The following is a 24,093-nucleotide window of genomic DNA, read 5'->3' as shown; positions in this document are numbered from 1 at the left end:
GGTGATCCCGACAAGAGACAGACAGGAGGGGATGGCTGCCTTTATAGAGAAGAGACCCCCACGCTACACTGGAGAGTAACACACATGGAGACTGCTGTTGCGTGATTGTACACAAACCTAATTTTCATTCCTTTAATAAATGTTTTTTTAACTGCAGTTGTAATATATTTTAGCAGATGGATCATGGATGAGTGTTTGAGATAAAGGTATATAGTAAAACTGATACAGTACTAGTTTACAGCCGATGGGGGTGTACATTCTTTATTTCAGAAACATGAAAACATGACCCTCAGCAGCAACATATGCAAATAGATTCCCCTTAGATCCACCCAGTTTCATGAAATACCCATACTGAAAGAAGAAACCGACTGTCACATTAGGGGAATGTACAGACAAGACTAAACTTTCCCACAGCTTCAATCACAGTGAGGATGAAAACTCACATTTCATATTCTGTCAGTATAATGTAGATTAGGATACTGACTTTAGTTTGCAGTTTAGTTTCTTCTGTACATTGCCCTTGATGCCATAGAGGGATAGTATGACCCATGCAGCAGTAGCAAGCACATACAAGCAGCAAGCACGTAGGCTGATTGAAATCAAGCATGTTGAGATTTGCCAGCAGCAATGTAATGTAACGTCAGTCTCAGTTGCATAGAGAATGGAGACAGGAGCAGTAGCCTATAGCATTATAATCACAACCAGGATTACGCTCAGGAGGGTGCAACGTACAGAACGTTGCAAATAGAATTGCCATGAATAGAGCTGACATGATTCCTTTACTCTCCATGTCAGAAGCATGTGTGTTACACACAGTGTATTTCTGATTCAGAATGTTCCACAACGTTGGGCCTGAACAAGGCCCTGATGGGAGAGCGCAATCAAGATACAATTCCAAATTGACTGAAGCCTTCTATACACTTGTGTACATCTGAAAGGACTGTATAGGGTTAAGCAATATGGCAAAAATCCAGAGCAAGGTGGGGAAACTGACATTTTGCTTACACCTATTCAATTCTTCTAAATTAAGTGCCTAAAGGGTAAAGGCTAAGGGTCGATTTGGGATTGAGCTACTCTCTCTGCTGCAGAATTCCCCCCTCAGTTTCGACTTCTTTGTTCTATTAAGTACCTCATTTGGAAATAAACCAATTAAAAACATGTATTATATTGTTTCCGTGCAACACTTTAAACATATCGTTATAACGACTGTAGTTTCTCATCTCCCCCAATCCAGATATATACAGCATGTACAAAATAGAATCCTCACACTCAGCCCCATACATGCTCCTGAATGTACTGACACTAGTACAACCAGCATCAAACACACACACACCTATACACTGATCCACGCACACAAGCACACACAGAACCACTACCAACATACAGAAATATACAGAACTCTTCATACTGTATAATGTTGTATTCTATCTTAATATTGACCAATATATTTGCCATTTGTGTCCACAGGGGAAACCATATTTACTTTCCCAACATAATTTCTATTAACAGAAATCAGAACTCAAATTCTGGAGGTCCACAGTACTGCTGATTTTCATCACCTAACCCTCTAATCAGGGACTGATTCAGACCTGGGATCCCAGGTGTGTGGACTCTGTGGCCTTTCAATTAATATAATAATAATATGCCATTTAGCAGACGCTTTTATCCAAAGCGACTTACAGTCATGCGTGCATACATTTTTTTTTTTTGTGTATGGGTGGTCCCGGGGATCGAACCCACTACCTTGGCGTTACAAGCGCCGTGCTCTACCAGCTGAGCTACAGAGGACCACACAATTGATTCATACATTTACATGAATCAATTAAACTACCAGACTGAAAAGAAGTGCGCACTATGTCCTGCTACAAACTCACTGGTGTCCAAATAATAGACCTAAGCATCTGGGAAAATCTAAACATAATTCAGACAAACTCAAGCATGCTGGGAAATCACACTGTCATGCGCATGTATTAGGTAATCAGCCAATAAGAGGAGCTGACTCTCTCAACCCCACAACTGAGGAGGGGGCCTTACTACTATTAGCCCATACAAACGCATTGAATAACAGATTCACTACATGGAACAACAGATAAAAAATCTAAAGGAAGTTTGTTCTGAAGTGTCTATCCTATATCTGAGAGATATAAGAAAGATCAGTAGACCATTTTTTTTGTGTGACATGTATTTAACCCCTTATTGTTGTCACCAAACAGTCTCCATATATACTTCCATAAATTTTTTAAACTGGTACCGGGGGACCTTCAGACGAGTCTTGTGAGGCTGTGGGCATCCTAGAACAAAACAACCGACATGTACGTGTTTGTGAGAGTCTCACCTTTACTCAGATGGGTCATATTAGTGTGTAGGCCAAACTGTTCGGACGCTACAGACAGAAGTTGGCAGATCGGCTGTACCGACTTGTTCCAAGATGCTTGTGGGGGTTGTAGTGCAAAACAGAGAACACCATCGTGTTCGTGAGAGTCTCATCTTTCCATAGAGGTGTCATAATAGTTTTGTAGGCCAAACCATTCGGACGCTACAGACGATTTTGTGAGAAGACCGATTTTCGGGATGTCTCATGGTCTGACAAACACTGCTCTAGCTCTGTCACCTTTCACCGCAGATGCAGAAGTGTTACATAGGTGGATGCGGTGGATTGAGACGCATCCAATGCAAAACATAGATATCTCTAGCTTAAACTGACAGATTTTTATGGGGATTTTCTACTTATGCTAATTTGATTTACGTGGGGGCACGGACATCGACCTTAGGGTTTATAACCAACAATTCATTATTTTCTTAGCAATTTCTTTTTAGAATCACAATTTGCTTTTCAGTAGCACACATAAGTAGCCACATAGTACTTTTGCTTACCAAACACAAGAAAACATAGCAAGGTGTGTGTGCAAAGAAATGCATAGTTTCTGTTCTCTCATTCACTTTATAGCGCCACCTTCAGACAGGATGGGGGGGTGACATGGTGTCTGTCCTCACCCCTGTCTAATGAATGCACACTAGTTACAGCGCCACCAAGCTCGCACAGGGCAACCTCACACACACACACACACACACACACACACACACACTCAATGGCCTCTTGTCCTGACGGTAGCGGTGGGATAGGTTCTGATCAGGGCTTGTCACCCTCTGGAGGAGGAAAACAGAACATTTTTAACATTACTTTTAACATGTTCTGAAATCACACACTTCAAATCATTTTGTGTGTGTGTGTGTGTGTGTGTGTGTGTCTCACCTTTGTGTGTGTGGGGTTGTAGCGGGCAGTGGGTGTGCGTGTGTGTGATCTGCCCGGTGCGGGCTTGGTGGCGCTGCAGGCTCGCCAGAATGCTCTCGGCCAATCGCATGACGTCTGCGTGGGTGTCGGGGTGTGTCTGGACCTTCTCCAGCTGATGCAGACCTCCCTCCTCCAACAGCATACTGCAGTACCGAGGGGCTGTGGGAGTTCAGAGAGATTTTCCTCAGATCAATTATATAAACTTTAAGATAGTGGCGTATGTTTGTTTCACCATTCTAAACTGGAGACAGGCAGATAGGGAGATGTGTGTGTCTCACCGTTCTTGCTGCAGACATGCTGCATGGCCCAGGCCGCCCACAGCTGAACTCCTGGAGTGTGGAAACACTCCAACAGGGGGAAGAAAGGGTTAAAGGACCTACAGAGGAGGGGAAAGAGGGATGAGAGGTGGAGGAGAGAGGAGAGCATTAACACTGCGAGTGCATGGGGTTATAAAGGTGTGTTCTGGGGTCTCACCTGTAGGCCACCATCTCACACGCTGGTGTAGGCCACTTCAGGATGGTAGAGTGCTGGAGGAGAGAGAGACAGTGGGGGTTGTAGTGCAAACATGAGCCACATTTATGAACACATGCAGGAGGTGGGATAACATTACAACTCACTTTGACAACACGCACACACTTCCCCCCACGTACCAGTTGTTCTAGCAGGTCAGACCTCAGTGTGATACTGAGTGTCCATGCAGCCTCTCCTCTGGAGGTGAGGTGGGCCAGTATCCCAGCAGCGAAGTAGGACACCTCCACCTCAGGGCTGTGGAGCAGGGAGCAGATGTGATCCAGGAAGCCCTGAACCATCAGCTCCATATGCAGCTCCCCAACCTCTGCTATGTTATTCTAAGGAGAGACAGAGCCACAAACTCAGCTCCTCCACTGTTCTACACCACTTCAAACAGGATGATTCAAACACCAAAACAACGGTTTTGTCAGTACAGCTTCAGCTGAATTCACTACGACCCTGTCCAGAAACAACCCCCTATGCACTCTGGCCACCTAGGGCTACCAGGGTTGGATGATCACTAGAATAAATACACTGATTCATTCCGGGTTCACTATGACTCACCAGCAGCCCCAACACCTTCTGTTGGATGGAAGACTCAGAGGGGAACGACTGCAGAGAGAAAGAAAGATAGAGGCATGAATGAGTCAGCTTGCACTTTAGGGTGACAGAGAGAGAGTGTAACTAGTAGATAAACAGCTCTTGGGTCTGTGAGTGTGTTACTGTGTGTGTTTTTTCACCCGCAATTGCTAATGACCCATCCGCAACCGCCCGACTATACACTGAGCGTACAAAACATTAAGGATATCCATAACATAGACTGACCAGGTGAAAGCTATAATCCCTTATTGATGTTACTTGTTAAATCCACTTCAATCAGTGTAGATGAAGGGGAGGGGACAGGTTAAAGAAGGATTTTTAAGCCTCGAAACAATTGAGACATGGATTGTGTATGTGTGCCATTCAGAGGGTGAATGGGCAAGACAAAATATTTAAGTGCCTTTGAACGGGGTATGGTAGTAGGTGCCAGGTGCACCGGTTTGTGTCAAGAACTGCAACGCTGCTGGGTTTTTCACGCTCAACAGTTTCTCATGTGTATCAAGAATGATCCACCACCCAAAGGACATCCAGCCAACTTGACACACTGTGGGAAGCATTGGAGTCAACATGGACGAGCATCCCTGTGGAATGCTTTCAACACCTTGTAGAGTCCATGCCCCGACGAATTGAGGCTGTTTGAGGGAAAAGGGGAGGGTGCAACTCAATATTAGGAAGGTGTCCTTAATGTTTTGTATACTCAGTGTATGTGATAAAGTGAAAATCCCGCTAATATAGAAAATGCGCTGCTACAGTCAGAGATGGCGTAACGATGTTTTGACAGGGGGTGAAGGATTTTTTTGGCCTGATTTAGATGTGTTTCTGCTTATAATTTCTGACATTCTTAGGGACCGGGGAGAAAATTCAATGAAAAAATAAATAAACACGGGAACAATTTTCTGTGCAAAATGTCCAAATGACTTCAGTTTGACCGGTTGTAAAGGAAATAGAAAGCTGTGAAAACGACCCAACATGTTTCTGCTAACATTTCAGTTTGGCTTGGATGTATATTTTGGTGGTTGAAATACTAAATCAGCTTTTAAAGATGATGCTGATAAAGATAGCACCTCTACAGACGGTATATCTAACTAACTGCGCGTTCGCATTCTCTCAAGATACTGAAAGAAAGAAATCATATTTCTCCACTCCTGTTCCCAAGTGAAATGTTTGCCTCCATTTGGTGTATATTTTTACTGCAAGAAATGCTTAATTCTGCAGGAGTTAATATTAAGGCTATGTGAGAGGTCATAGACCTACAGTGAGTGTCCAGATTTCATTTTACATTTAACCCATCTAAACAGTAGGCTACAGTTACCTTGACGTGCCATAGGCCTATTTGAAGTCCACATCTTGTGACTGTCGAATTTGTATAGTGCCTCACACTCACACATAACATAGCCGTCCCTGCTATCATCCTCTTTTACCACTTTACCAAATATTTTCCAAACATTACTTTTCTGGCCCTCTCCATTTCGCAGCTTTTCTCTTATTGAATTAAACTCCAACATTGTCCTCTTTGCCTCTGTGGATCAATGTCAACTTTTTCTGCCCGTTCCCAAAAGCATTTGGCGATTGGCGTGTAGGCTATTTGGCACACGTACAGTTAGGCCGTAAAGTTTAGGCTTACGTACTGCCAGTTAGCCTAAAATAATGAAAGAAAATCCTCAAAGTAGCCTATAGATAGATATAAATTGCACAATAATTATACATTTATGGATCTTTTAAGGTATTGTTGTTTTCTCTTTATTCAACCCGCCGCCCGCCCTTCTTCAACACAATATTTAATGACCCTAAACCCTACGGATATAACTGCGGGGACTGCGGGTTATGAGTCAACCCGCGCATCACGAGTGTGTGTGTACTACCTCCAGTACTTTGATGAACAGGTCCAGTCCCTGGTTCTCTATAAAATGGCGGCAGGTGGTTGGTGATTCATCAGTGAGGTTCCAGAGCGCGCTCAGTGTGAACTTCAGGGTGGCGTCCACCACGCTCTGAGTAGCCTTCTGACGCACAATGTGGAGAAGCTGCTGCAGAGGGAGGGAGGGAGACACAGACAGAGAGAGAGAGAGAGAGAGAGAGAAAGAGAGGGTGGGGGTAGAGAGAAAGAGTGTGAAGTGGGATAGAGATGGTGAACATTAGTCTTTTAAAATTATTATTATTAATTGTTTTACACCCTGCAGACAGCAATTGACCCTTTTTGGTATTTTATTAGGATCCCCATTAGCTGTTGCTAAAGCAGCAGCTACTCTTCCTGGGGTACACACAAAACATGACATAATACAGAACATTAAACGACAAGAACAGCTCAAGGTCAGAACTACATAAATGTAAAAACAGCACACGTAGCCTACTTATCAATAGGTCAAATAGGGGAGAGGCGTTGTGCCATGAGGTGTTGTTTTATCTGTCCTTTTAAACCAGGTTTGCTGTTCATTTGATCAATATGAGGGAAGGGAGTTCCATGCAATTGTGGCTCTATATAATACTGTACACTTTCTTCAAATTGTTCTGGATTTGGGGACTGTGAAAAGACCCCTGGTGGCATGTCTGGTGGGGTAAGTGTGTGTGTGTCAGAGCTGTGTGTAACTATGCGAACAATTTGGAATTTTCAACACATTGTTTCTTATGAAAAGAAGAAGTGATGCAGTCAGTCTCTCCTCAACTCTTAGCCAAGAGAGACTGGCATGCATAGTATTTATATTAGCCCTTTGATTACAATGAAGAGCAAGACGTGCCGCTCTGTTCTGGGCCAGCTGCAACTTAACTAGGTCTTTCTTTGTAGCACTTAACCACATGACTAGACAATAATCAAGATAAGACAAACCTAGAGCCTGCAGGACTTGCTTTTTGGAGTGTGGTGTCAAAAAAGCAGAGCATCTCATTATTATGGACAGACTTCTCCCCATCTTTACAACCATTGAATCTATATGTTTTGACCATGACAGTGTGAAGGAAAATTTTATGTTTGTGCTTTTCTAATAACCAATTTGATTGGGTTGATCGTGCCTGGGAGGAATCCTCACTATCAGTATTAGCAATTTGGCAGTACACTCAGAACATTGTTTTGAGGACCGAAAGGGGTGTCTCAGTTTCAAGGTCTCAGCTTGGTCTAAGGCACTGCATCTCAGTGCTTGAGGCGTCATTACAGACCCCCTGGTTCGATTCCAGGCTGTATCACAACCAGCCGTGATTGGGAGTCCCATAGGGCGGCGCACAATTGGCCCAGTGTCGTCCGGATTTGGCCGGTGTAGGCCGTCATTGTAAATAAGAATTTGTTCTTAACTGACTTACCTAGTTAAATAAAGGTTACATAAAAAAAAAGAAGAAGCCTTGTGAGCTATTGGTCAGTCATATGCATGAACCAAACGTTAATTATGAAATAATTATGAATAATGAATAATGTAAATCATGTAAATATAACTGTGTAAGCAGTATATAAGAGAATGTTGTAGAAAATTGTCTTTGTCCTCAGTCAAACACAAAGTACTTCAAGAGTTTTTGTAGAATTAAGATAGACTTTATTACAGATAATATAGCCGAGGTGGTCTGCAGAGCATTAACTTTCCATCTTCTCAGCTCTTAGTTTATATACTCATTTTACATACATTTTAGCTTAATCCCTCCTTCTTTGGTTCCTCCACCACTGTCTCCAGTTTTCACCTCTTGACCGCTCCGCCCACTTCCTTAATGGCGGTATCTGACTTCCCTCCCTTCTGGTTCCGTGTCTGGAAACAATAGTGGTGGGACCAAGCCCTGTCATGCAAAAATAACAGAGCCCTTTCCTGGCTCCGTTCTGACCCCCTAATTGATTCCCAAACCTATCAATCGATACTTAAACATGGCTTAAAACATGGCAGGTCCATAATCAATTTCTCAAACATATACCAGCCTCCTCCCTCTGTACCACTCAGTCCCAACGCCCCTCATGCTGTGATTAACCATGTTTAGTCTGAACTATGTTCAACCCTGGCTCTGTTCCAGGAATATGCCTAAGGAGAGAGGCAAAGGGCAACAGTCTGGTTTCAGTCACTGATAAGGCAGGACAGCCGTGGATTAGGGAGGAGCGAGGAATTCGACCCGAGGTCAGGTCAGATAGAAACAGTCTACTGAAAAATCCCCAATACTATGACCCAGGAGACACCATTCCATTAGTTTGATAAACACACACTGTTACCTGGCAACAACATGGATGGCCTATTTTTATATCTTCTATTGAAAATATAGCTTCTATTGAAAAATCCCCAATAAGAACTAACGGGAGCTCCCGACCGACGTGTACTATGGTGCATTAAGTTGGTTGGAACCTCTCCAGCTTCTTGTTAACAAAGAATGATTCATTTAAGTTTGACTTCAGGTGTCCTTGGTTGTAATTTCCACAACAACAGTTCACAATCTAAGGTAGCACCAAGCAATTTACTCTCCTCAACTTGTTCAACAGCCACACCATTCATTACCAGATTCAGCTGAGGTCTAGAGCTTCAGGGAATGATTTGTACCAAATACAATGCTCTTGCTGCTCTTTAATTATTTGTTACTTTAAATGTCGTATTATTTTATATTGTATTTTTGTGTGATTTTTTTTTGGTATTCTTTCTTAAAACTGCATTGTTGGTTACGGGCTTGTAAGGAAGCATTTCACTGTAACCTGTTGTATTCGGCACATGTGACAAATAACATTTGATTTGATTTTATTTAGTTTTAGAGATGTTCAGGACCAGTTTATTACCCATTCCAAAACTGACTGCAACTCCTTGTTAAGGGTTTCAGTGACTTAATTAGCTGTGGTTGCTGACACCTATATGGTTGAATCATCAGCATACATGGACACACAGGCTTTGTTTAATGCCAGTGGCAGGTCATTGGTAAAAATAGAAAAGAGTAGAGGGCCTAGAGAGCTGCCCTGCGGTACACTACATCCTACATGTGGTCCTCTGTAGCTCAGCTGGTAGAGCACGGCGCTTGTAACGCCAAGGTAGTGGGTTCGATCCCCGGGACCACCCATACACAAAAATGTATGCACACACGACTGTAAGTCGCTTTGGATAAAAGCGTCTGCTAAATGGCATATTATTATTATTATTATTATTATGTTTGACATTAGAGAAGCTTCCATTAAGCTTCCATATTAGATAGATAGCTCTGAATCCACGATATGGCAGAGGTTGAAAAGCCATAAAACATAAGTTCTCAACAACAGGTTATGGTCAATAATATCAAAGGCTGCACTGAAATCTAAATCCAATCTAGTTCCCACAATCTTCTTTTTACCAATTTCTTTCAACCAATAATATAATAATAATAATAATAATAAGCCATTTAGCAGACGCTTTTATCCAAAGCGACTTACAGTCATGCGTGCATACATTTTGTGTATGGGTGGTCCCGGGGATCGAACCCACTACCTTGGCGTTACAAGCGCCGTGCTCTACCAGCTGAGCTACAGAGGACCAATCATCAGTCATTTGTGTCAGTGCAGTATATGTTGAGTGCCCTTCTCTATAAGCATGCTGAAAGGCTGTTGTCAATTTGTTTACTGAGAAATAGCATTGTATTTGGTCAAACACCATTTTTTCCAACAGTTTGCTAAGAGCTTGCAGCAAGCGGATAGGTCTGCTGTTAGAACCAGTAAAGGCCACTTTACCACTCTTGGGTAGCGGAATTATTTTGGCTTTCCTCCAGGCCTGAGGACAAACACCTTCTTCTAGACTCAGATTAAAGATATGACAGATAGGTGTGGCCACAGAGTCAGCTACCATCCTCAGTAGCTTTCCATCTAAGTTGTCAATGCCAGGAGGTTTGTCATTATCGATCGCTAACAACAATTTTTCCAAGTCTCCCACACTAACTTTACAAAATTCTAACTTACAATGCTTTCCTTTCATTATTATTATTTTTTTAATGCAAGATTACGATGCTCACTGTTCGTTGTTGGTGTAAGGGAAATTGTGTGTTTGTGTATCAAAATCAATGCTACTTCTTGTAACCAATTAGATGGGTTCATGCAGGTGACTGACTGATTGTGTACGGAGGAATCCTCACTATCACTGATCCTCAACTTGGCAGTATGCCCAGAATATTGCTATGGGAACAACCAAGGTATCTCAGAATTCAAGGTCTCAACTTGGAGAGAGACAGAGAGCCTTGTGAGGTATTGGTCAGTCACATGAGTGAGCCACTGGTAATGATGAATTACTTATGCTAAATCATGCAAATATAACTTGTCCGTGTATAGCTGTATATAAGGCAACTGCTGAGACTGCCCCGGTGGAGCTTCTGACCGACATTCACTATGGTGCATTAAGTTTGTTGGAACTTCTCCAGCGCGCTGACAATAAACAATGATTAATTTAAGATTGACTTCGAGTGTCCCTGTGTAAGAATTTCGACGACAATTTGGCATCACGAACCGGATCAGTGATTCTACCTGTGGAGCATCCCAGTGAAGGTCTGCGAGGGAACACCAGTGGCGCATTCCGTGTGAAGGCGTGCAAGGGACCAAAGACGGCAGGATCTGCCCAGACCAGACTTCTACTGTGAGCTGCCCGGGGGAAGATACCTGATCTGCAAACCTCTGAGGGACACGTCTACTGAATTTCAGAAAATCTATTTAAATGAATTTGTATGAAAAAATATATATAAAACCAATACAATTGAACATAAAGATGTACAAGAAGGGTACCACTAATCTTAGAAGACGGCTAGAACTAGTCTTAGGAGAAGGCTAGAGTGAGGGCAGGAGAGGCCCCACTGACAATTGTCTGTAGGCATTTATATGAGAAGTGTCTACGTGGTCTGAGAACCACTGATAATAGCATGAGGTGTTATTTTAGGCATTGAGAAGTGTCGGGGAACCATTGGGAATAGCATAAGGTGCACAATGTGCTATTCTGTATGTATGGGAAGCGGCAAGACAATAGAGTCTATAGAGACTATAGCATTTATGACTACATAAACTACTGACTATAGAGACAGACTATAGGGGCGCGAGACTATAGATACTGTAGAGAGTTTAGATACTGTAGACTACATAGACTACTGAGACTATAGACACAGAGACTATAGAGACTATGGCGACTATGGAGACTGTAGAGGAACTGCAGAAGATACAAATGTATGCATAGGCGGTAACGACAAGTAATTAGGGAGATTACTGAGTGTGTTTGGGAATAGTACTAAGTGAATGTGGATGAGAGTATTGTGTGCTTGACTAATTAACTGAACAGGGGTTTAGCCCTGGTGTCAGAGTTGTGTGAGCGTGTGATGACGTGTTAAGCTGGATGTTTTTTTCTAATGAGTTCAACAAAGGGTTTAAGTATGGGAAAGGAAAATAGTAAGAGTAGGATGGAGGATCCGTGCTGGGAACCAAAAGGGCTGTGTAGTATAATGGCAAAAATTGTTGGTAGGGGGGTATTGAACCAAACAGAAGACTGGACAAAATGGACAGATGGACATTTCCCTGTTGATGGGACACTGAGCACAGAAAGACTGGAGTCTGTGAGAGACCTACTTTAAAGTAAAGAAAGAAAACACAAGAAAGTTAAAGTGAAGTGGGACGATTTCAGAAAGTGGGAGAGAGAAGCAGAAAATGCAAAAGATAAAGCTGTAAGAGGACTGATGGTAAAGCAAGTGGAACCGGAGAAGAAAGAGGAAGGTGAAAAAAGGAAAAAGAAGAAGCCTGGCTGGCCTTTCTCTGAGGGGAAACCTTTTATGGGGCCCTCCTTGTTTCCGCCACTGCCGAATCCTGGACCAGCAGACAGAGACCACCCCCACCTAACTCAGTTGGGGTTGGGCCTGTGCCAGGTGGAGGAGCTGTGGGATCAGGGGCTGTTGGAGGAGCTGCAGGTGCTGGAACTGAAGACAGAAAGCTAACAGCAAAAACAAGAACCAGAGCGAACGAGCAGAGAGGAACAGAGGAGAGGGAAGTGAAGAAGAGGAGCTAGAAGAGCTCAGAAAATAACTGGAGAAACGTAAGAGAAAAGAAGAAAGTAGAGAAACAAGAGGCAAATTAAGGAGTGCAAGCAGGAAGAATGACATCAGTGAAGAAGAAAGTAGCCAACACAAAGATAAAAGGAGCAGCAGCGAGGACAGCAACGAAGGAAAAAGCAGAAAATATAAGAAGGATAAAAAGAAAACCCACAAAAAGAAGCTTGAGGGAATGTTCCCAATAATACGCTACCCAAACCCCAATGGAGGTGGGATGTTGGAAATGGAGAAACCGTGGGATGTGACGAAATAAAAGCAATAGTGGGCGATGTCATTGACCCAGCAAAGGATGCTGTGCGGTTTGAGGAAGAGGTAAAAGCAATCATCTCCATGTACAACCCCACCACCAGAGAAATTGAAGAAATACTCCGCCGCTGCTTGAAATTAAAATGGAAGGGACTGCGATGTACCAGTCGCTGATCGTGGTGACCAGCTGGATGCAGTTTTTACCGCTATAAAGGCTGCTTTCCCCAAACACACAGACTGACAGAAAATCCATTCCACCAAACAGGGAACTGATGAAAAATTGAGTGACTACAGTGAGTGAAAAAAGTATTAGATCCCCTGCTGATTTTGTACATTTGCCCAGTGACAAAGAAATTATCAGTCTAACATTTTAAATGGTAGATTTATTTGAACAGTGAGAGACAGAATAACAACAAAAAAATCCAGAAAAACGCATGTCAAAAATGTTATAAATTGATTTGCATTTTAATGAGGGAAATAAGTATTTGACCCCCTCTCAATCAGAAAGATTTCTGGCTCCCAGGTGTCTTTTATACAGGTAACGAGCTGAGATTAGGAGCACACTCTTAAAGGGAGTGCTCCTAATCTCAGCTTGTTACCTGTATAAAAGACACCTGTCCACAGAAGCAATCAATCAATCAGATTCCAAACTCTCCACCATGGCCAAGACCAAAGAGCTCTCCAAGGATGTCAGGGACAAGATTGTAGACCTATACAAGGCTGGAATGGGCTACAAGACCATCGCCAAGCAGCTTGGTGAGAAGGTGACAACAGTTGGTGTGATTATTCGCAAATGGAAGAAACACAAAATAACTGTCAATCTCCCTCTGCCTGGGGCTCCATGCAAGATCTCACCTCGTGGAGTTGCAATGATCATGAGAACGGTGAGGAATCAGCCCAGAACTACACGGGAGGATCTTGTCAATGATCTCAAGGCAGCTGGGACCACAGTCACCAAGAAAACAATTGGTAACACACTACGCCATGAAGGACTGAAATCCTGCAGCGCCCGCAAGGTCCCCCTGCTCAAGAAAGCACATATACAGGCCCATCTGAAGTTTGCCAATGAACATCTGAATGATTCAGAGGAGAACTGGGTGAAAGTGTTGTGGTCAGATGAAACCAAAATGGAGCTCTTTGGCATCAACTCAACTCGCCGTGTTTGGAGGAGGAGGAATGCTGCCTATGACCTCAAGAACACCATCCCCACCGTCAAACATGGAGGTGGAAACATTATGCTTTGGGGGTGTTTTTCTGCTAAGGGGACAGGACAACTTCACCGCATCAAAGGGACGATGGACAGGGCCATGTACCGTCAAATCTTGGGTGAGAACCTCCTTCCCTCAGCCAGGGCATTGAAAATGGGTCGTGGATGGGTATTCCAGCATGACAATGACCCAAAACACACGGCCAAGGCAACAAAGGAGTTGCTCAAGAAGAAGCACATTAAGGTCCTGGAGTGGCCTAGCCAGTGTCCTGACCTTAATCCCATAGGAAATCTGTGGAGGGAGCTGAAGGTTCGAGTTGCCAAACGTCAGGCTCGAAACCTTAATGACTTGGAGAAGATCTGCAAAGAGGAGTGGGACAAAATCCCTCCTGAGATGTGTGCAAACCTGGTGGCCAACTACAAGAAACGTCTGATCTCTGTGATTGCCAACAAGGGTTTTGCCACCAAGTACTAAGTCATGTTTTGCAGAGGGGTCAAATACTTATTTCCCTCATTAAAATGCAAATCAATTTATAACATTTTTGACATGCGTTTTTCTGGATTTTTTTGTTGTTATTCTGTCTCTTACTGTTCAAATAAACCTACCATTACAATTATAGACTGATCATGTCTTTGTTAGTGGGCAAACATACAAAATCAGCAGGGGATAAATACTTTTTCCCCTCACTGTAGACCTGTTGGTTATTATTCAAAACGATTAGATAGTGTGATCAGGGGAATGGTTTCCTGTTTGAGATCGGTAGCGGCTGCTACTGAAGCTGTTTTGGCATGTTCTGATATTGTGGCTATGTCTTCCCTAACCGTCCATGTGCCCTATGCTGTGCACACAATTATTACACAGGCAAGAACGGCTCATTTGACGCCTGCGAGACTACTAGATTATCAGAACATTCTGTTGACGATGTCTCATGTTACTCTGAAAACGATGTACAATTCTTAACCCCTCAACTCTTCTCCCTACAGCAGATGCCGGTGAAGATCATGACTGTGACGTAGCTATTGAAATTGACTGTAGCCCTAGATTAGACTTGCGAGAAACCCCGTTAGACAATCCAGACTTTTTTGTAGATGGGTCTGCCCAAAGAAATGAAAAAGGGGATGAATTAGTTGGTTATGCCGTTGTGACTGTTTTGGAAACTGTGGAGAGTGCTCGACTCCCTTCCCACTTATCAGCCCAGGCGGCAGAACTTTTTGGCTTGACTAGAGCTTGTATTTTGGGAAAGGACAGCTCTGTTAACATTTACACTGACAGAAGATATGCGTTCGGTGTTGTGCATGATTTTGGAACATTGTGGAAGAAGAGGGTTAGAGGGTTTTTTACCTTGTCTGGAAAACATATTGCACACAGTAACCTTGTTTCGTCTCTCTTACAGGCTGTCCAGCTACTCTCCTCTGTTTCTATAATCAAGTGTCAAGCACATTCTTCCTCTAGCGACAACATTTCTCTGGGGAACCTTAAAGCTGACTGTGCAGCTAAATTGGCTGCTTCCTCGTTTCCCCCTCCTGCAGATGGCAGCAGTTCCAGCTCCCACCAACCCTTTCTCTGTTGATGACGTCGTTGCTTTGCAGGCTGTTGAGTCAGAGAGATGCAAGTGGGCTGGGTGCTGTCGTAAAGATGCCTCGGGTGTATGGCTGGATGAGTGTAGCAGATCAGCCATGCCCCGTTGTACTTTCCATTTCCTTGCCAAGTTGTTGTAAATAAATATTGGTAGGTAGGTAGTAGGTTTTACTGTGTTTGCAGAAAATGTCTGCAAGAAATGTTTGATTTGCAAGACTAATAATATTGGACGAGGCATTTCAGTATCCCCCGCGTCCCATCCAAGGCCTGAAGGACCTTTTGAGCACTTAATGATGGACTTCATTGAGTTGACCCCTTGTGAGGGGAACATGTTTTCTAAATGGATTGAAGCTTTCCCTTGCAGGAGAGCCACAGCGGTTTCTGTGGCGAAAGCACTCGTGAGAGATCATACCCAGGTGGTCTGCCATCAAAAATCTCTTCCGACAATGGTCAACATTTTGTGAATGAGATTGTCCAGTCCTTGTCAAAGGCTTTGCAGATTGATTTGAGAACACATTGCGCCCATCATCCTCAAACTGGGGGCAATAGAGAGGGCGAACCAATCTCTGAAAATTAAATTAGTCAAATTGAATGGTGAAACAAGCCTGACATGGGTGAAAGTGCTTCCATTGGCACTGGTGAGTATGAGAGGCATATCCCATACAGCCACTGGTCTCTCTCCACACAAGGTGCTGACTGGCCGTCCCATGCGAATGACGAATACACCCTTTGCCCAGAACAGGTTGTCCCTGCAAGGAATGGAGGAAGACATGGTTGAGTATTGTGTCACCCTTAACAGTGTTCTTAAGACTCTCTTTCCTCGAGTGAAGGCGTCTTTGCCGAACTTGGCAGGTGGAGCTGAGCACTGTTTGAGCCCAGGTGATTTCGTGGTGGTCAAAGACTTCAGGAGAAAGAGTTGGACGGACCCCCGTTGGAGAGGGCCATACCAAGTTCTTCTGACCACCCCCACTGCTGTGAAGGTTGCTGAGAGAGATACCTGGATCCACGTGTCGCACTGCAGACGAGTTCCTGATCCAGGAGAAGATGGGGCCTCGCCAGTTCTGGTGGTGCAGTGTGGCCCTCCTCTGCATTAGCACAGGAGTGTTAATAAGAACAGTAGGTTGTCCTCTTGTTGGTCACTGCAACCCGATTGTGGTAAGAATTATGTAAACAATGGTTCAACATTGAGAGATTTAGTCACCTCTGAGTCTACAGACCCCTTGTGTATGTGTGTATTTTAGATTGTAAAACCCAGAGTGAAGGGTTTGAAGGGATGAAGTGTCTGGTTTTATGTGTTGTTTTCACTTACTTTAATATAAATATTTTGATAGAACCTCCTTTGATAGAAGCTATAATCTAATGCTTACATAATCATTTACGATAATTATCAGAGTGATAAGAGGAGGGAATGTAAGGGACATTTTATGTTTGTGTATCAAAATCAATGCTACTTCTTGTAACCAATTAGATGGATTCATGCAGGTGATTGACTGATCGTGTATGGAGGAATCCTCACTATCACTGATCCTCAACTTGCCAGTAAGCCCATAATATTGCTATGGGAACAACCAAGGTATCTCAGTTTCAAGGTCTCAACTTGGAGAGAGAGAGAGCCTCGTGAGGTATTGGTCAGTCAAATGTGCGAGCCACCGGCAATGATTAATTAATTATGCTAAATCATGCAAATATAATTCGTCTGTGTATAGCCGTATATAAGGCAACTGCTGAGACTGCCCCGGCGGAGCTTCTGACAGACGTTCACTATGGTGCATTAAGTTTGTTGGAACCTCTCCAGCGCGCTGACAAACAATGATTCATTTAAGATTTACTTTGAGTGTCCCTGTGTAAGAATTTCCATGACATTGGCATTTCCTGCCTAAGTTTTCCCACTTTGCCATTGAAGTAATCATTAAAATAATTGGCAACATCAAATGGTTTTGTGATGAATAAGACATCTGATTTGATGAAAGTTGAATTTCTCTTTCTGCCCATAATTTAATTTAAAGTACTTTAAAGATCTTTCCATCATTCTTTATATAATTGATCTTGGCTTCATAAGTTTCTTCTTCTTTTTGTTGAGTTTAGTCACATTTCTCCATTTGCAGTAAGTCAGTCAGTCAGATGTGTAGCCAGACTTATTAGCCACTCCTTTTGTCCCAACTCTTTCAACCATACAGTTATTCAATTCCTCTTCAATCCATGGAGCCTTAACAGTTTTAACAGTCAGTTTCTTAAAAGGTGCATGTTCATCAATAATTGGAAGAAGCAATTTTATCAATTCATCAAGTGCAGCATCTGGATGCTCCTTATTAATCACATCAGACCAACAAATATTTTTTACATCATCCACATGAGTCACAGCAAAATATTATACACTATTCTAGGTCCATCTTTTGGAACTATGCCTCTCCTAGATATAGCCACTATATTATGATCACTGCATCCAATGGGTACAGATACAGCTTTAGAACAAAGTTCTATAGTATTAGTAAAAATGTGATCTATACATGTGGATGATCTTGTTCCTGTAGTGTTTGTTAACGAACGCCCTGGTAGGTTGATTATTAACCTGAACCAGATTACAGGCACTGGTTACAGTGAGAAGCTTCCCCCTGAGGGGACAGCTTGATGAAAACAAGTCAATATTGCATCGTGTTTCCATTGATCATGTTTGACATGTTTATACAACTTGATTGGAGTCCACCTGTGGTAAATTCAATTGATTGGACATGATTTGGAAAGGCACACACCTGTCTATATAAGGTCCCACCGTTGACAGTGCACGTCAGAGCAAAAATCAAGCCATGAGGTCGAAGGAATTGTCCGGAGAGCTCAGAGAAAGGATTGTGTCGAGGCAAGGATCTGGGGAAGGGTACCAAAAACTTTCTGCAGTATTGAAGGTCCCCAAGAACACAGTGGTCTCCATAATTCTTAAATGGACGAAGTTTGGAACCACCAAGACTCTTCCTAGAGCTGGCCGCCGTCCAAACTGAGCAATTGGGGGAGAAGGGCCTTGGTCAGGGAGGTGACCAAGAACCCGCTGGTCACTCTGACAGAGCTCCAGAGTTCCTCTGTGGAGATGGAAGAACCTTCCAGAAGGACAACCATCTCTGCAGCACTCCACCAATCAGGCCTTTATGGTAGAGTGGCCAGACGGAAGCCACTCCTTAGTAAAAGGCATATGACAGCCCGCTTGGAGTTTGCCAAAACGCACCTAAAGGACTCTCAGACCATGAGAAACAAGATTATCTGGTCTGATGAAAACCTGAATACCAAGCTTCACATCTGGAGGAAACCTGGCACCATCCCTACGGTGAAGCATGGTGGTGGCAGCGTCATGCTGTGGGGATGTTTGTCAGTGGCAGGGACTGGGAGACTAGTCAGGATCGAGGGAAAGATGAATGGAGCAAAGTACAGGGAGATCCTTGATGAAAACCTGCTCCAGAGCGCTCAGGACCTCAGACTGGGTCAAAGGTTCACCTTCCAACAGGACAACGACCCTAAGCACACAGCCAAGACAACGCAGGAGTGGCTTCGGGACAATGTTCTTGAGTGGCCCAGCCAGAGCCCAGACTTGAACCCCATCGAACATCTCTGGAGAGACCTGAAAATAGCTGTGCAGCGATGCTCCCCATCCAACCTGACAGAGCTTGAGAGGATCTGCAGAGAAGAATGGGAGAAACTCCCCAAATATAGGTGTGCCAAGCTTGTACCGTCATACCCAAGAAGATTCAAGGCTGTAATCGCTGCCAAAGGTGCTTCAACAAAGTACTGAGTAAAGGGTCTGAATACTTATGTAAATGTGATATTTCAGTTTAAGGGGTCTGAATACTTACCGAATGCACTGTATATAGCAACACCTCCCCCATAAGCATTCCTGTCTCTTCTATATATGTTATATCCTTCTATTGCTGTATCAAAGGAATTATCTAAGTGAGTCTCAGAAATTGCTAATATATAAATGTTATCTGATGTTAGCAAGTTATTGATTTTATGAACTATATTTCTAAGGCTGCATATATTAATATGGGCTTTTTTTCAGCCCTTTCCTGGGTAGCTCCTCAGAGATAGACATAATATGGAAAAGAACAAACAAAGCAAGAGAAAAAAACAAAAATCAGCAGTTCATTAAATCAGTTGGTGTGTGTGTGTAAGTGTGTGTGTGTGTGTGTGTGTGTGTGTGAGTAAGTGTGTGTGTGTGCGCTGCGGAGGTGGAAGCTATGAACCCATAGGCTTGGCTCTCTCATCCCTTCCAGGCTTTTGGGAGGGAGGGTGGACAATGAGCCTGTCATAGCGGATGTAAGCAATGTCCCCACGTCCTCTGGCAGCTTTTATGGCCAGGATAAGTTATTTTCTCTTCTGGCGCACAGCTTCAGGATAGTCCTCGTTAAGGAAGATGTACGTTCCTCTCAAGTTCTTGGCTCTTTCCAGAACAAATACCTTGTACTTGAACCTCAGGAACATGACCACTATTGGGCCTGTCACCTGGGTCGGTGGTGGGTTTTCCAGTCCTGTGGGCGCGATCCACCTCAATCTTCCTGTGGTCCATCTTCAGTTTCTCCGAGATCATTTCCCTCACTTTGTCCTCAGACTCTGTCTATGTCTCGTGGAGATTCTGCAATTCCATCCACAACCATGTTGTTCCGCCTTGATTGTCCCTCGAGATAAATCAGACTTCATTGTTATCATGGATTCACATACAGAACTGATGTCCTCTCTCAATGACTTTCAGATTGCTGTCATCTTGCCGTTCTCCTGTTTAAACTCATCGAGCTGACCCTGTGACAACTGCAAACTGTTCTTCAGGTCCTGGACGTCTCTGGTCAGGTCATCCATTATTTTATTAGTTGACTCCACCAGTATTTGGACAACACTTGAAGCTATTTTCTTGTTGTTGTAACATCTGCTTGTAGAACTATTTTTGTTCGTTTAAAAGATCCTTCACCTGTGAGAGAGACACCACTGTCCTCAACAGTACTCCCACCGGCTTTGGTCTTTTTCATGGTAGCAACGTAGTCTATGCTGTTACTCCTCGCTGTTACTCCCCTTCACTAAGCCCCGGCCCCTTTGTTACTGATGCAGCCTCGCACAACATTTTCCCAGGAAGCCCAACTCCCCATTCAACCACTGGTGAAATCCCCTCACAATGATCTCAAACTCTGTTTCTAATACACAATGAAAGGAAACACCGACTACCCTTTGTTAATGTTGTGGTGGACTGTCATTACAATTGCTTCACAGGAAACTGGTGAATTATGTTTGTAGTGTAGCTAGCCACTGAATGGCTCTGAATTCACTGGTCAGCATGCAGTCAAAGTTAATAACTACTTTTGGAGCTAACTAGTGCTCTCAAATCGTATCCTGACATCGACAGCAGATTGGAGTCGTATTCATAACATTACTAACATACATTTTGAGAAAAAAAGTTATATTAAGTGGCTAGCTAGCTAGCGTTAGCAACGTTTGGTGGTCAAACAATGAGACAGCGCTAGCTAACCAGCTGAGCTAGCAAACAATGTAACAAAAGTATAATTTCAGAATCGAAAAATACTCCTTAAACAGGCTCTGCAACTCAGGAATCAAAGTAGCAAGTACCCCTGTTGACCTATTCAATTACACTGAACAAAAATATAAACGCAACAATTTCAAAGACTTTACTGAGTTACAGTTCATATAAGGAAATCAATAAATGTAAATATATTCATTAGGCCGTTATCTATTTATTTCACATGACAGATATGCATCCGTTGGTCAGAGATACCTTTAAAAAAAAAGTAGGGGCGTGGATCAGAAAAACTGACCAACGGATGCGTGACCACCATTTGCCTCATGCAGCACGTCAAATCTCCTTCGCATAGAGTTGATCAGGCTGTTGATTTTGGCCTGTGGAATGTTGTTCCACTTCTCTTCAATGGCTGTGCGAAGTTGCTGGATATTGGCGAGAACTGGAACATACCGTCGTACACGTTTGGGATGTTCAATGGGTGACAAGTCTAGTGAGTATGCAGGCCATGGAAGAACTGGGACATTTTCAGCTTCCAGGAATTGTGTACAGATCCTTGCGACATTGGGCCGTGCATCATCATGCTGAAACATGAGGTGATGGAGGCGGATGAATGGCACGACAATGGGCCTCAGGATCTCGTCACGGTATCTCTGTGCATTCAAATTGCAATCGATTAAATGCAATTGTGTCCATTGTCCGTCGCTTATGCCTGCCCATACCATAACCCCGCTACCACCATGGCACTCTGTTCACAACGTTGACTTCAGCAAACCGCTTGCCCACACGACGCCATACACACTGTCTGCCATCTGCCCGGTACAGTTGAAACCGGGATTAATCTGTGAAGAGCACACTTCCAGCGTGCCAGTGGCCATCGAAGGTGAGCATTTGCCCACTGAAGTCGGTTACGACGCCGAACTGCAGTCAGGTCAAGACCTAGGTGAGGGCGACGAGCACACAGATGAGCTTCTCTGAGACGGGTTCTGACAGTTTGTGTAGAAATTCTTCAGTTGTGCAAACCCAGAGTTTCATCAGCTGTCGGGTGGTTGGTCACATATTATCCTGCAGGTGAAGAAGCCAGATGTGGAGGTCCTGGGCTGGCATGGTTACACAAGGTCGACGGTTGTGAGGCCGGTTGGACGTACTGACAAATTCTCTAAAACGACGTTGAAGGCGGCTTATGGTAGAGGAAATTAACATTACATTTACTGGCAACAGCTCTGGTAGACATTCACGGAGTCAGCATGCCAATTGCACACTCCCTCAAAACTGGAGACATCTGTGGCATTGTGTTGTGTGACAAAACTGCACATTTTAGAAAGGCCATTTATTTTCCCCAGCACAAGGTGCACCTGTGTAATGATGATGCTGTTTAATCAGCTTCTTGATATGCCACACCTGTGAGGTAGATGGATTATCTTGGCAAAGAAGAAATGCTCACTAACAGGGATGCAAACAAATTTGTGCACCAAATTTGAGAGAAATAAGCTTCTTGTGCACATGGAAATTTCTGGGATCTTTTATTTCAGCTCATGAAACATGGCACCAACACTTGACATATTGCGTTTATATTTTTGTTAAAATGTATTTAGCCATTTAAACATTAAAAAAAAGAAGAAAACTCTGCGATTGGTTGCCCAAAATTCTGGGGCGGGGCTTAGCGAAGGGTCGATTATTTAGAAGGGGAAAGTGTACACTGAGTGTAGAAAACATTAGGAACACCTGCTCTTTCCATGACATAGACTGACCAGGTGAACCCAGGTGAAAGCTATGATCTCTTATTGATGTTACTTGTTAAATTCACTTCAAATCAGTGTAGATGAAGGGGAGGAGACAGGTTAAAGGAGGATTTTTACACCTTGAGACATGGATTGTGTATGTGTGCCATTCAGAGGGTGAATGGGGAAGACAAAAGATTTAAGTGCCTGTGAACGGGGTATGGTAGTAGGTGCCAGTCGCACCGGTTTGAGTGTGTCAAGAACTGCAATGCTGCTGAGTTTTTCATGCTCAACAGTTTCCCGTGTGTATCAAGAATGGTCCACCACCCAAAGAACACTCAGCCAACTTGACACAACTGTGGGAAGCATTGGAGTCAACATTGGCCAGAATCCCTGTGGAACACTTGACACCTTGTAGAGTCCATGCCCCGACGAATTGAGGCTGTTCTGAGGGCAAAAGTGTTCCTAATGTTTTGTACACTCGGTGTATGTGGCAATGTGCAGCTGTTTGAACGGAGGGTGTAAAATGTGTTTAGCGAACAAAGCACATTTTATTTGCCACATGCGCCGAATACAACAGGTGTAGACCAACAATGCAGTTTTAAGAAGAAAAAAAAGTGGTAAGTAAAAAATAATAGATAAGTAAAAACTAAAAATAATTAAAACAGTTTTACCTTCACTATGAAGAGCTCTGCTCCCAGCTGGGCCGTCTGTTCTGTAGACAACTGAAGACAAACACACAAAAGTTAGTAAAGGCTAAACCGTAGGCACATTTCTAATGCCTTATTTGACATGCATGCATGCATGCACACACACACACACACACTCTTACCTTGGCAGCCAGTATAGAGATGATAGCCACAGCCATCCTCTGCATGTTCTGGTCCTCATGGTTGCATAGCCACTGCATCACCAGCTTAGCTGCTTCAAACCTGAAATATAGACCACACACACACACACTGTACAAAGGATATGCATATACACTGTACATACTACATTTCTTGTGAGATATAGGGCTCTATTTTCGTCTGGCGGTAAGAAGGCGCAAGTGTTAAACGCACGTTAGTTTGCAATTTCGTCATGTAAAAACTGACGCACTGGCATTACAGCCCTTATACCAGGTTCGGCAATTTCCCTGTCTAACTTCATCAGCTTGCTTGCGCTGAGGTGGGAGGGGTGAAAATATTTGAGGTGTGTTCTTAAAAACGTGAGCCAGGATATTTAAGACCGACCAAAAGCTGGTCTTAGTGGTAATGCAATTGGTTATGGCATGGATTTTGCCAGTGGAGGCGCACACAGTAGCCTTATGTACATCACCAATGTTGTATTAAAATATCACGAGCAGCAAAACATATATTCCCCTTTTTTATCAATATTGGACTTCTGTGAAACATTTGGACTCATTATATGCGATGCCATTGCATGAAAGGTGTCTGACTGTAGGAAGCCTGTTTA

General features: G+C 43.4%; 2 protein-coding genes across 4 annotated transcripts in view; one reads left to right on the top strand and one right to left on the bottom strand.

Annotated features, from left to right (window-relative positions):
* LOC121540203 (enoyl-CoA hydratase domain-containing protein 2, mitochondrial) overlaps window positions 1-1,160 on the top strand; it is a 31,381-nt gene extending 30,221 nt beyond the window's left edge. The window contains exon 10 of the mRNA XM_041848893.2: window positions 2-1,160. Within this exon, the coding sequence (XP_041704827.1) occupies window positions 2-79 (78 nt within the window). The 3' untranslated portion in view covers window positions 80-1,160. The remainder of the gene's footprint in view (window position 1) is intronic.
* A 1,488-nt stretch (window positions 1,161-2,648) lies between these two features.
* LOC121540202 (protein zyg-11 homolog) overlaps window positions 2,649-24,093 on the bottom strand; it is a 36,532-nt gene continuing 15,087 nt past the window's right edge. For 2 of the 3 annotated variants that reach the window (XM_041848890.2, XM_041848892.1), the window contains exons 10-18: window positions 23,471-23,570; window positions 23,313-23,363; window positions 6,265-6,426; window positions 4,367-4,414; window positions 3,943-4,140; window positions 3,767-3,819; window positions 3,571-3,668; window positions 3,254-3,451; window positions 2,649-3,147 (exon numbers count right to left, since the gene is read on the bottom strand). In XM_041848890.2, the coding sequence (XP_041704824.1) occupies window positions 3,131-3,147; window positions 3,254-3,451; window positions 3,571-3,668; window positions 3,767-3,819; window positions 3,943-4,140; window positions 4,367-4,414; window positions 6,265-6,426; window positions 23,313-23,363; window positions 23,471-23,570 (925 nt within the window). In that variant the 3' untranslated portion in view covers window positions 2,649-3,130. The remainder of the gene's footprint in view (window positions 3,148-3,253; window positions 3,452-3,570; window positions 3,669-3,766; window positions 3,820-3,942; window positions 4,141-4,366; window positions 4,415-6,264; window positions 6,427-23,312; window positions 23,364-23,470; window positions 23,571-24,093) is intronic. The other variant, XM_041848891.1, reaches the window with a different exon arrangement.

Source organism: Coregonus clupeaformis, chromosome 26 (assembly GCF_020615455.1).
Source record: "Coregonus clupeaformis isolate EN_2021a chromosome 26, ASM2061545v1, whole genome shotgun sequence".
Taxonomy (NCBI): Eukaryota; Metazoa; Chordata; class Actinopteri; order Salmoniformes; family Salmonidae; genus Coregonus; species Coregonus clupeaformis.
Note: the sequence above shows the minus strand (reverse complement) of the source record. Positions and strands in the feature narration are given on the sequence as shown.